Genomic DNA, 12,841 nt, shown 5'->3' with positions numbered 1-12,841 from the left:
GATGATTTCTCAACAGAAACTCTGCAGGCCAGAAGGGAGTGGCAAGAGATATTCAAAGTGATGAATGCCAAGAACCTACAACCAAGATTACTTAACCAGCAAAGCTATCATTCAGAATTGAAGGGCAGATAAAGAGCTTCACAGATAAGGAAAAGCTAAAGGAATTCATCACCACCAAACCGGTATTATATGAAATGCTGAAAGGTATCCTTTAAGAAGAGGAAGAAGAAGAAAAAGGTAAAGATACAAATTATGAACAACAAATACACATCTATCAACAAGTGAATCTAATAATCAAGTGAATAAATAATCTGATGAACAGTATGAACGGGCGATTGTAATAGAATCAGGGACATAGAAAGGGAATGGACTGACTATTCTTGCGGGGGGGAGGGGTATGGGGTGAGGGAAGGGATTGGACAAAAATCGTACACCTATGGATGAGGACAGAGGGGGGTAAAGGCAGAGGGTAGGGTGGGAACTGAGTGGAGGGGAGCTATGGGGGGGAAAAGAGGAACAACTGTAATAATTTGAACAATAAAGATTTATTAAAAAAAAAACGGAGGAAAAATAAAATGAGTAAGGGGGTGGTTTCCCCAATATTTCTCTAATCCTTTCTGTTAATCCAGTATATGCTCACATAATCTAGACACAGTACATATAGGATTTCTTAATGAGTTCAGTTATTTCGAAAAATAAGCCATCCTCCAAGCAAGCGTGCTTGATAGGATCAGAAGAATGAAGGCCAAAAGGCATCCATCTGTCCACCTCCTTTTGAAGACAAAGATTTTAGGATGTTAATAAACTAAATCAAATGTGAACAGATTCATGCCTACTAACAGATATGGGTTAAAATAAAAGTCTACATACCTAAAAACAGATTACTAAATTCTAAGAGTTCCTAATGCAAGCTTTTCGTGAAGCACTAAAAGCTTTTTCTTTACAACACTAATCACTATCTTGCACCATCATCCCTTCAAAAATTAGAAATCCCTGTTACTATTATGAGAAAAGAAGTTCTGCAGTCAGATTCACATGGATTCTGCCATTTACTAGCTTTATGATCAATCATGTGTCTTAACCTCTCAGAGGCTATCGATTGAGAAAATGACTAATATTTACCTTCACGTTATTGAATTAAATGCAATAATGAATAAATTACTGCAACTGCAGTAATATCATTACAGAAATATAATAGCAGAAAAAAATTGTAAATGTATCTAATTAAGTTCCAAGGTACATCTCGGATACAAAAATAGCCTCCCCTTCAGACCAGATACTTCTTTCAAATTTGAATGAATAAAAGAAACAAACAGTCCAAACACGGCACTGAAACTGGTGCTCAAGAATGATTAGTCCCTTTGCCAATGAAAGCCAAACACTGAGTCAAAGAGGAATCCTCCAATCAGTTCTTTGTTCATCATGCTTCAAATCCAATGTGAAGCCTCTTCAAGAACAGTTTAACTAAGACTGTCTAGAGCTGGTGCACAGATAAGTAACCAAGTCTTTTCAAGAGGCCACAGACTGAAAAGCTTCATCACTGAGTCAAACTCCTTCTCTCCTCCACATTCACTCCTCTGGCTCATGACTGCTTGTCTCTCAGCCATAGCCTCCTCACCAGTATATCAGCCTTAAATCTGTTCCATTTCCCAAACTAACCTTCACACCACCTTGGAATCTTTCTAAAATCCAAATCTGATCTATTTTAAATCCTTGAGATACTTCTTCCCTATCACTATAGGATACTGCCTAATTCATAAACATGCTTCTGGAGCCATTTACAGGATAAACAGGCAATATTTGCAGTATCTGCTTACCATTTCCTCTCATTCAATAGAGGGGCCAATATGTGCTAAGCATTCTAACAGAATTTAAAGATGCAAAAACTAGGAAGAGATATACCTTCCTCTCAGGTAGCTACTGCATCCACCCTCCAAAATACTATTTGCAAATCCTGAACTATACCACTCCATCTCTGTCCATGTTTTCCCCACCCCCACCTCCATGTTGGTTGCCCTTTCCCACTTACTGCCTAAGGAGTTTTCCTTCAAGAGCTCTCTACCTTTCCCTCCACAACTTTCCGGGACTCCATTCCTCCTAATCTTATCCCAGAAGAGTCGATCACTCCTTGCATGTAAATACTATAACAGTTAACTACCTATACTTATAAGTATCTTCACATTTATGTACCTCTTAGCAACTGAAAACTGGAGTAGTCTACCCCCTTGAGAACCTGGAGTAAGCCTGGACAATTATACATGCACACAACCTTAGGCATTCTCTATCCCTGCCATGTTTATAAAGTCAACACAACTAGATTCCTCCTTTGGTTCCTGGGAGCAAAGCTCTGACTTGAACCAGCGCCCAAGCTGTTGGATCTCTGTATATTATTCTTTATTTCAGTCAGTGTATGCTTAATTTCTAGTTGGTCCTTTTTCATATCCTCGAGGGTCTCACTAAATTTATTGGCGGTTTCTAGAAAATTCTTGAAAAACCTTATAACCGTGGTTTTGAATTCTCTATCTTGTAGTTTGCTTTCCTCCATTAACAAAAATGATTTACCACTCATGACCCTGAACACAATGCTTAAACCTACTACTGCCACCACGGAATTCTTTTATTGCCTAAAACCTCTTCCTTTCGTGTCACATTCATTGGGTGGTATTTTAAAACATATTTTGATGATCATTTGAGTATAATTAAGTCACTATCCTTGGATATTCATTTTCTATTTATGGTTATCTCCTATGAGCCTACCTCTATGCTAAATCAAGTTTTCCTAAGTCTGATTACACTCTACCTGAGTTTCCTATTCTACTAACCCAGTCCTAAATGTAAGCATAATAATACGTACAAGAATAATAAAACCAGTAAATACTACCTATTTCCCTAATCATTACAGATACAACCACTATCTGACCTATATTTTGCTCTGAAAACTCTAACATTCGTATTAAAACCTATCAAGTATCAAAAGTGGATTCTTTTTTTTTTCCTCTGTAAAACCACACCATACAATCATGCTTCCCTGTGCAGGATCTTTCATATTCCTTTGTCACTTCTTATTTGGGCTAAAGCAATATATTTTCCTTTAGTCTCCCAGACCTCTAGTAGGCATGCGATATTTAAAATTATAATTATTCATAACAATGGAATAATTTCCTTTGAAAGTAATATGGAAACAGTAACAAAATACACCAAAGTATTTCCTGTAGCATATCCATTTAAAAAGATTAACTCGGTTGCAAAAAAGCAACAAATTTTAAGCAAATATAGCTACTGAATTCTTCCAGCTTTTTTGTTAAATAAAACTGTGAAATGAAAGGCAATCCATAAAACGAAACTACTGAATTGTTAAATGCACATATCTTGTCCATCAAATTTAAGAAACAAAAGATCACAACTCACATCTAGTTAATAACTGATGTTCTAAAAATACAGTTCAGTCTGTTGAATCCTCTGGACTTTATATTAATTTATTGGTTTAAAAACAAATGACAAAATACCCTGAAAATGAAGACTTTGTGTCCTGTAGATGTTCTTTTCTCGGAGAGTCATCCCTCGAGCTTTCATCGTGTGATTTCTCTCTTCCGTCTTCTGAGATATGTTGATAGTCAACACTGTGACTGGTTTCCAATGGATTTCGATTTGAATGTTTCCTCTCTCCTTCTCTCTCAGCAGAGCGACTTCGTGATGATAAATTTTCTTCGCTGTTCTCTGTCGGTTTTCGAAAACCACAACGCACAGAACCCTGAGTGGCCAGTGCTGAGGGTGAACTAGATTCAACATTCCTGCCCATGTGATAAAATGACAGTTCATCATCAGAGGGCCTTATAAATTTAGGTCTCAAATTTCCAAGAGAAGAAAACTCTTGACTTTGCCTTGAATTGGAGTCTCTTCTATATGTTTCTGAAGACCCAGATCTATTATTTTTTTCATCACCATAAAACTTATCTTTATTTTTTGTAATATCTGTTGAACTATGTCTATCCCTTGAACTTTTATTATATTTTGTCAAGTCTGATTTTCTACTTTCTTGACTACTCAGTGCTTTATCTGAATACGTTGGCTTCCTCCAGCGTTCTCGTCTACAGTCTTCTTTTGTGGATGCAGTTTTTTCAGCTTCTTCTAATTTCGACTGAAATATTTCCATTGACTAAAAAGGAGAAAAAGTAAACAAGATATATAAAATTTTAAAAGGTTCAATGATTTGTATCCCATATTCTACTGGGCCATGATGCGCTGTTATTTAGCACAATGAAAGAAAAATCCAACAAAGAGGTAAAAAAAAAAAAAAAATATGGTCATCCTACCTAATGTGGGCTAAATTGCATCCTCTCCCACCCCCACCCCCCCAAAGTCACATGCTGAAGTTCTAACCAAGAGTACCTCTGAATCTGACCACACTGGAAAACAGCCTTTAAAAAGATGACTAAGTAAAAATGAGGTCATTAGGTTAAGTCCTAATCCAATCTGACTGATGTCCTTATAAGAAGAAATGTGGACACACAGAGATACCCAGGATGCACACAAAGAGAAAATACTATGTGAGATACAGCTGGAAGGCAGTCATTTACATGCCAAGAGGAGAGGCCTCAGAAGAAACCAAACCTGCTGACATGTACATCTTGGACTTCCATGCTCCGACCTAAACCAAGGATAAGGAAACTTTTTCTGCCAAGGACCATTTGGATATTTATAAGGTCATTTGTGGGCCATTCAAAATTATCAGCTTAAAAATTAGCCTGCTATATTTGGTCAAACATTTAATTAACTCATCCCTAATACCTTGGCAGGGCCAGACCAAATGATTTCACGGGCCTTATACGACCCGCGGACAGGACATTCCCCAACCCTGTCCTAGACTGTGAGAAAATAAGTTGTTATTTAAGTCATCCAGTCTGTAGAACTTTGCTATGGCAGCCTTAGCAAACTAATATACTACGCAAAAATAAATACTTTTAAAATATAATTAATCAATGAAAAATTACCAAATTAAAAAGAAATCTTGGAACTGAAAAGGAGTCAGTAAAATACATAATACAGAAATAGTTAAGAAATAATTTTTTAAAAATTCTTAACTGTTACTGAGATTCAAGAGGTTGCTACACTGCTAAAACATACAAACTCTATGTGAAAAGCAGAGTTCAAGAACAAGAAAGACTTGAAAATAAAAACTGTGTCTATAAGCATGCAGATACAGTGCATGGAGAAATAGAAAGCATGGAATCCAAGTTAGTGAATTCAACACTAGCCTGGGAATTCTCTACAGTTAGGAAAAGATGGTAAATAGATACGTTATAAGGGAAAAAGAAACATGGACACTTAATTCTAAGGTAATTTAACATGCATGTACTAATACTTGCAGAAAGAGCAGAGATAGAAAAAAATACTAACAAAATGTAATAATAAAAGAAAATTTCCCTAGCTAATTTTCCAGTTCCACAGTGCTTATCTGATATCCACAGAGAAGGAAGAAAGTGAAGCATAAAAAGACTCATGCATTCCATCAAACCTCAGAGGGAAGGCAGGGTTGGGGGCGGGTAGGAAATCAACCAAAGGACTTGTACGCATGCATGTAAGCATAACCAATGGGCACAGACAATAGGAGGGTGAAGGCCTATATTGGGGGGCAGGGGCGGGCTGGGAGAGGTCATGGGGGAGAAAGGGGACATATGTAATACTTTCAACAATAAATGAATTTTTTAAAAAAGACTCATGCATTAAAAACCCTAATTCCTGAGTCTCAAAATTCACATAAAAATAAATTCTTAAAAAAGACTAGATCAGAGGAAAGAAGGAGTAAGCATAGGCATGTAAACAGATGGGAGTAGGTAAATAAGTAACACATTACCTATACACAAAAGAAAGATTGTTAACTTCTCATCTACAACTAAATGCTATAAATATGGAATAAAGATCAATTTTAAAAATAATTATAAGGAAATAATTCTATGTACAGAATTCAATTCACAAACTATCCTATCCTGGTATTGACCAAAAAAAAATAATTTCCAAAAACTGCCAAAAATATCAGAGTCAATAAAATATGATAAATAAAGACAACAAAACAGCAATTACCACAAGTTATCCAATGCTTACTATATTACACTAGAGGCCCTGTGCACAAAAATTTGTGCACTCGGGGTGGGGGCGAGAGGAGGGGATCCCTCAGCCCGGCCTGCGCCCATTCACAGTCCAGGACCCCTTGGTGGATGTCCACCTGTCGACTTAGGCCCACTCCCCAGGGATCAGGCCTAAGCTTGCAGTCAGACATCCTTCTGGCAGCCAGGGAGCCCTCGGGGGATGTCCAACTAAAGGCGTAGGCCCCCAAGGGATTGGGTCTAAACAGTTAGTTGTACATTCTTAGTGCTGCCACGGAGGTGGGAGAGGCTCCTGTCACCACCACTGTGCTGGCCAGCCATGAGCCAGCTTCTGGCTGAGTGGCACTTCCCATATGGAAGTGCACTGACCACCAGGGGGCAGCTCCTGCATTGAGCGTCTGCCCCCTGGTGGTCAGTGTGCATCATAGCAGGTTCTGCAGTTTTTCTGCTGTTTAGTCAATTTGCATATTAGCCTTTTATTATATAGGACTAGAGGCCTGTTGCATGAAAAGATTCGTGCAATAGGCTTTCCCTTCCCCTGGCTGCTGGCACCAGTTTTCCTCTGGCACCCGGGACCCAGACCTTCACTCTGGCCACTGCCTTCCATCTTCGCTCTGGACACAGTCTTCGCTGTGGCTGGAGCCTTTGGTCTTTGCTCCTCGCTCTGGCCGGAGTCTTCAGTCTCCTGCCAGATCGCTGCTTCACTTGCAGCGCAGGCAAGGCGGCTCCTGGGTCCCAGGGGGCTGCCTTGCCTGCGGCCCGACTTTTCGATCACCATCACGATCAAGATTACAGCCACAGGCAAGGCGGCTCCTGGGGTCGCACACAGGGGCCTGGATGGGGCTCCTGGTGTCCCACCCTGCCTGCAGTATGCAAATTAGCCACCATCATTGTTGACAATTAATTTGCATATCATGATGATTAGCCAATGGGAGGCATAGCAAAGGTATGGTCAATTACCATGTTTGTCTATTATTAGATAGGATTGTTTGCATAATTTAAGTAGGTTCTAAGGTCAATACCTAAGTTCAAATCTACATATTGACCATGTAATCTTGGTTATTTAACCTGTGTCTGTCTCAGTTTCCTCCTAAAACAAGAATAATTATATTGTTGTATTAAATAAGTGAATTACACACAAGTATTTTAACAATGCCTAGCACATGTAAAGCACTAAAATAATTATTAACGTTTCCAACAATTCTATGAGAATGATACTAATAGTCATGTTTTTAAAATGGGGTGGGGGAAATGACGCCAAGGTCACAAAGCAATAAAGTAACAAACATGATATTGAAATTCAGAACCATATGACTACAAAGCCAAAGTTTCTTGTTTGTTTGTTTAAAATATATTTTATTGATTTTTCAGAGAGAGAAAGGGAGAGGGATAGAGAGCTAGAAACACTCATGAGAGAGAAACATCAATCAGCTCCCTCCTGCACACTCCCCACTGGGTATGTGCCTGCAACCAAGGTAAAGGCCCTTGACCAGAATCGAACCTGGGACCCTTGAGTCCGCAGGCGGACGCTCTATCCACTAAGCCAAACCGGTTAGGGCCAAAGCCAAAGTTTTTAATTACTATGTCAAAATGCCTCATTCAATGATTAACTCTTCTAAAGTATTAAGAAATTATATAAAATGTCACAATCCAATAATATTCTCACTATCAAAACTTAATAAAAAAATAACATAAAAAGAAAACTAAAGGACATAAAGATATAAATTCACTAATTAAAGGAAATGCCATGATCAAACAGGAGAATGAAATCTTGCCATCTCTGACAGCATGGGTAGATCTAGAGCAGTGATGGCGAAACTATGACCCGTGTGCCAAAGGTGACACGCGAACTCATTTTTTTGGTTGATTTTTCTTTGTTAAATGGCATTTAAATATATAAAATAAATATCAAAAATATAAGTCTTTGTTTTACTATGGTTGCAAATATCAAAAAATTTCTATATGTGACACAGCATCAGAGTTAAGTTAGGGTTTTTCAAAATGCTGACACACCAAGCTCAAAAGGTTCGTCATCACTGACCTAGAGGGTATCATGCTAAGTGAAATAAGCCAAAAAGAAAAAGACAAATACCATACGATTTAACTTATGTGTAGTATCTAAACACAAAATAAATGAACAAACAAAACAAAAATAGACTCATTGATACAGAGAACAAATTGATGGTTGCCAGATGGGTAAAAAGGGGGAAGGGATTAAGAAGTACAAATTGGCAGTTATAAAAATAGTCGCAGAGATGTAAAGTACAGCATAGGGAATACAGTGAGCAATCTAGAATAACGGAAGTGTAATATGCTAATCAGACCAGACGAAGCCAGGGCTGTCAGGGAAGCCTGTGTCCCGGGGACCAGAGGGAAGCCGGAAGCCGGTGCTGGGGAAAGAAAGGCCTATTCTTGCAGGAATTTCATGCATCAGGCCTCTAGTATTGTAATAACGATGTATGGCACCAGGTGGCTACTAACCTTATAAAGAGATCACATCATAAGTTGTATAAATGTCTAATCACGATATTGAAAACCTGAAACTAATATAATATTGAATGTCAACTGTAAATGAAAAGCTAATTTTTGAACTATGAATAAAAGACCTTGCTACATAGTAAATTCTAATTATTTGCTATGTGCACAGATTACTAAAAACTATAATAATTGTAACAATACTAGAGGCCCGGTGCATTGGGGTGGGGGGGTCTCAGCACGGCCTGCGTCCTCTTGCAATCTGTGACCCCTTGGGGGATTTTGGACCTAAACCGGCTGTCAGACATCCCTCTCACAGTCTGGGATGCTGAATGCACCAGTGACCATAATTTTCATACAGGTGAAAGGCATCTTGCTGTTGTGTGGGCAGATACATTTTTTTGCCCTGATTATAAAAAGTAGTACATAACATGATCCTTCTGAGGCAGTAGTACCATTTTCCCCATCTTATGGGTGGAAAAACGGAAGCAGGGAGAAGTTAAGTAATTGGCTTTGTCACACAGTTGTAAGTGTCAGAATCAGGGCTGACCACAAAATGTGCAAGCCAGAGTCCATGCATGTCATTGCTGCATTATCCTTTTTTTCCAGTGTCAGAGTAGCCTTGCCAGGTTTTAAATTTTAAATCTAAGAGACTGTTTCCAATATATAGGATAGGGTCCCTAGGCCTGGCCAGAGATCAGGGCCATCTGCAAGTGGGGCAATCAGAGCCCCCCACCCCAGCACCCACCTTAGCTGGCGGCCTGGCACCGCCCACTGGCTGGCCCCACCCCCGATCACCACCACTGGTCGCCTCCCTCTCTGGGGGCAGACACTCAATGCAAATCAGGGGCAGCTCCTGTGTTGAGCGTCTACCCCCTGGTGGTCAGTGCGCTTCATAGCAACCAGTCATTCCACCAGTTGTTCTGCAGTTCAGTTAATGTGCATATTAGGGTTTTATTATATAGGATGGTACTGATTCCAGTAAATCACAGAAAAATCAATAGAATAGATCTGAGAGTAAAAGAACAGACCTATTTTATAAAAGACAATTTAATATATAATAAATATGTCATTTCAAATTAGTGGGAAAGAATAATTCATTCTACATATTGTAAACAACTAACTGAAGATTTATAGAAAGCTAGATGTCTACTTTACACTATATGCAAATATATATTACAGACAGATTAAAGAAATGCATAAAAAGACATGAAACCAAGAGAAAGAAATATAAACAGATTTTTAAAGGTTTTAAATGAAACAATATCCTAATGGCAAAATTGGTAAATACTACCAATAATCAATTCACTTAAAAATACTAATGGCCAGAAAATATATTTAAAAATATTTCAATTCATTAATAAATGTATAAAAATAAAAGCAAAGAGAAATCTGTTTATTATGTCATTATAGTAAAAGTATAATTTGATCAATCTTTCAGCAGAGAAATTTGGCTATTAATTACCTATATCTCACTTTAAGTGTCTATATCCTTTAAGGACAGCAATTTCATTTTCAGTAATTCATCTTAAGAAGATATCCAGATAAGTATACAAAATGGATTGTACAAAAATGGTCAGCACAGTGCTATTTAATAGGAGGAAAAAAAATAAAAACATATATATGTCTCTTAATTGACAAATAAGGTAAAACCATTCAAATATATTTAAAAATTAAGAAGTCATTAAAATGAGCCGAAGCCGGTTTGGCTCAGTGGATAGAGCGTTGGCCTGCGGACTGAAAGGTCCCAGGTTCGATTCCGGTCAAGGGCATGTACTTGGGTTGCCCAGTAGGGGGTGTGCAGGAGGCAGCTGATCGATGTTTCTCTCTCCTCAATGTTTCTGACTCTCTGTCTCTCTCCCTTCCTCTCTGTAAAAAATCAATAAAATATATTTAAAAAAAAAAAAAAAAGAAGTCATTAAAATGAATATATTTACTGACATCCAATTATGTCTTATTAGTAAGTGAAAATAGCAGGATAGCCCTAACCAGTTTGGCTCAGCGCATAGAGCGTCGGCCTGTGGACTCAAGGGTCCCAGGTTCGATTCCGGTCAAGGGCATGTACCTTGGTTGCGAGCACGGCCCCAGTGGGGGGTGTGCAGGAGGCAGCTGATCAGTGTTTCTCTCTCATCGATGTTTCTAACTCTCTATCCCTCTCCCTTCCTCTTGGTAAAAAATCAATAAAATATATTAAAAAAAAGAAAATAGCAGGATATATAAGGCTATTCAATAAAACAATAAGCCTAATTTAATAAAACAATTTATTTTATCTCAAAAAGGGTATGTGTCAAAATATTAACAAAGATTACCTATTTTAAACAAAGAATAACGTTTCTCTCCGTTTTTCTTTTTGCTAGCCTATGTTTTCGAATTCTTACAACTATCTAAACCTGTTTTTCAGAAATTAAGGAAAAAGAATATTAAGAAAAAAGGACAGTTGTTCCTATGAAAAATAATTCATAATTAAAAATAATACAAGAATAAACTGTTTCATGTACTCACAATTGTAAACCTATGTTTGCCCACCCCTGTATACATACATACATACACATATACATATGTATATACTTGTAAAAAACAGTTATATTCCAAAATGCTGAAATATAGTAAAAAGTCTAGGGTGGAAAACTGAAATATAGCAAAATTTCAACAATGGTTATCTCCAAAGGTATACTATGGAGGCTTTCCTGTATTATTTACATTTTCCTTCATAATGAGAAAATGTTATTTTTACATTAAACTCACACACACTTAAATTTTAAGTACTTAAGTTTTATATTCATTATGTCAATAAAAATGGTACATAAGTTTATATAATAATGAAAAGCAGAAAATGGCTTCAACAGTATATAAATTTAAACTTTAATACCAAGTCAATTCAAAAGTGTTTCATGGCACAAAACACTAAGTTAAAGAACTTAATTTCCCACGTAACTCCAAAAATAACACATATCTCCTTAATATGAATACTCACCCCATATCTTTCAGCTACAATGTCTTCAAAATTTCTATTCTGTTTCTCAGCTTGTTCCTTCATTCTTTGATAAGACTTCCTTAGCCAGCTTAATCCACCATCTTCTATTACTGAAACTAAATTTCAATATTAAATGTCAGTTACACTTTTCATGTGGTATAACAGAATTAATATTTATTACTTCTAAAATCACTTAAAAATAAAATTATTTTTATAAGTCAAAAATTAAAAAACTGAAAAAATGTATGCTCCCATCATAATTAAGTTATATTATTATAGACCAAATATAACCAAATGAATCTGTGCTGCATTCCCCATTTTTCTTAGAAGACAGGATAATATTAAAATAGCAATAAACTAAAGATCAAGGGAACCTAGATTTTTAGTCTTGCTGCTGCTACTAACTAGTTTAAAAATCTTAAGCAAGATCTTCTTTGGAACTTTGTTTCTTTTTCTGTAATATAAAGGCAGCTGATTTAAACCACCTTTGACATTTTTTCCAACTCAAAAGATTCTAAAAGAGAATCCAAAAAAAAGAGGGAGGAAATCTATAAGAACACAAAATATCAGGAGTTTTGTAAGCAAGTTTTTGTAAGCTAGTTTTCTACTAACTACATAGTAACAAGTATAGTCTTCTAATGAAGAATCTAGAGTAACTAACCCTGGACTAGAAATCAGAAACCTGGGTTCTACTACCGCTCACAGAACTAGAGCAAATAACCTGACCACTTTAAGCTTTAGTTCCCTGAACTACAGAAGTGGGCAATAACATCTACTTTGCTATATTCACATGGTTGCTATTAAAATAAGCTGATATGTAAATGTGCCATATAAACTTTAAATGTACAGATATTCCTGTTACTAAAATACGATTTAAAATAATATTGTATGGATACTGAAAGTTTACTTATTTTTCCACTTAAGGGCTCGATCCCCAGTAGGGGGCGTACAGGAAGCAGCCAATCAATAATTCCCTCTCATCATTGATGTTCCTCTCTTTCCCCTCTCCCTTCCCCTCTGAAATAAATAATGTTTTAAAAAAATACTTTCCCACTTAATTTTGTCCAAAAAAAGAAAAATAAAGATTAACTCATTAATTATTCAAAACTAGAGGCCCGGTGCACAAAAATTTGTGTACTCGGGGGGAAGGGGGTGTGCCTCAGCCTGGCCTGTGCCCTCTCTCAGTCTGGGACCCCTCGGGAGATAACGCCCTGCTGCCTTAGGCCTGCTCCAGGGTGGCAGAGGGCAGGCCCAATCCCTAGGTGCAGCCCCTGGTCGGGCTCAGAGC

At 37.5% G+C, this 12,841-nt stretch overlaps 1 protein-coding gene across 1 annotated transcript in view; it reads right to left on the bottom strand.

Annotated features, from left to right (window-relative positions):
• CWF19L2 (CWF19-like 2, cell cycle control (S. pombe)) overlaps positions 1 to 12,841 on the bottom strand; it is an 87,994-nt gene that overhangs the window by 51,209 nt on the left and 23,944 nt on the right. Inside the window, exon 4 of the mRNA XM_015565055.1 lies at positions 3,507 to 4,156. Coding sequence (XP_015420541.1) covers positions 3,507 to 4,156 — 650 coding nt within the window. The remainder of the gene's footprint in view (positions 1 to 3,506; positions 4,157 to 12,841) is intronic.

This window comes from Myotis davidii, unplaced genomic scaffold (genome assembly GCF_000327345.1).
Source record: "Myotis davidii unplaced genomic scaffold, ASM32734v1 scaffold600, whole genome shotgun sequence".
NCBI lineage: Eukaryota > Metazoa > Chordata > Mammalia > Chiroptera > Vespertilionidae > Myotis > Myotis davidii.
Note: the sequence above shows the minus strand (reverse complement) of the source record. Positions and strands in the feature narration are given on the sequence as shown.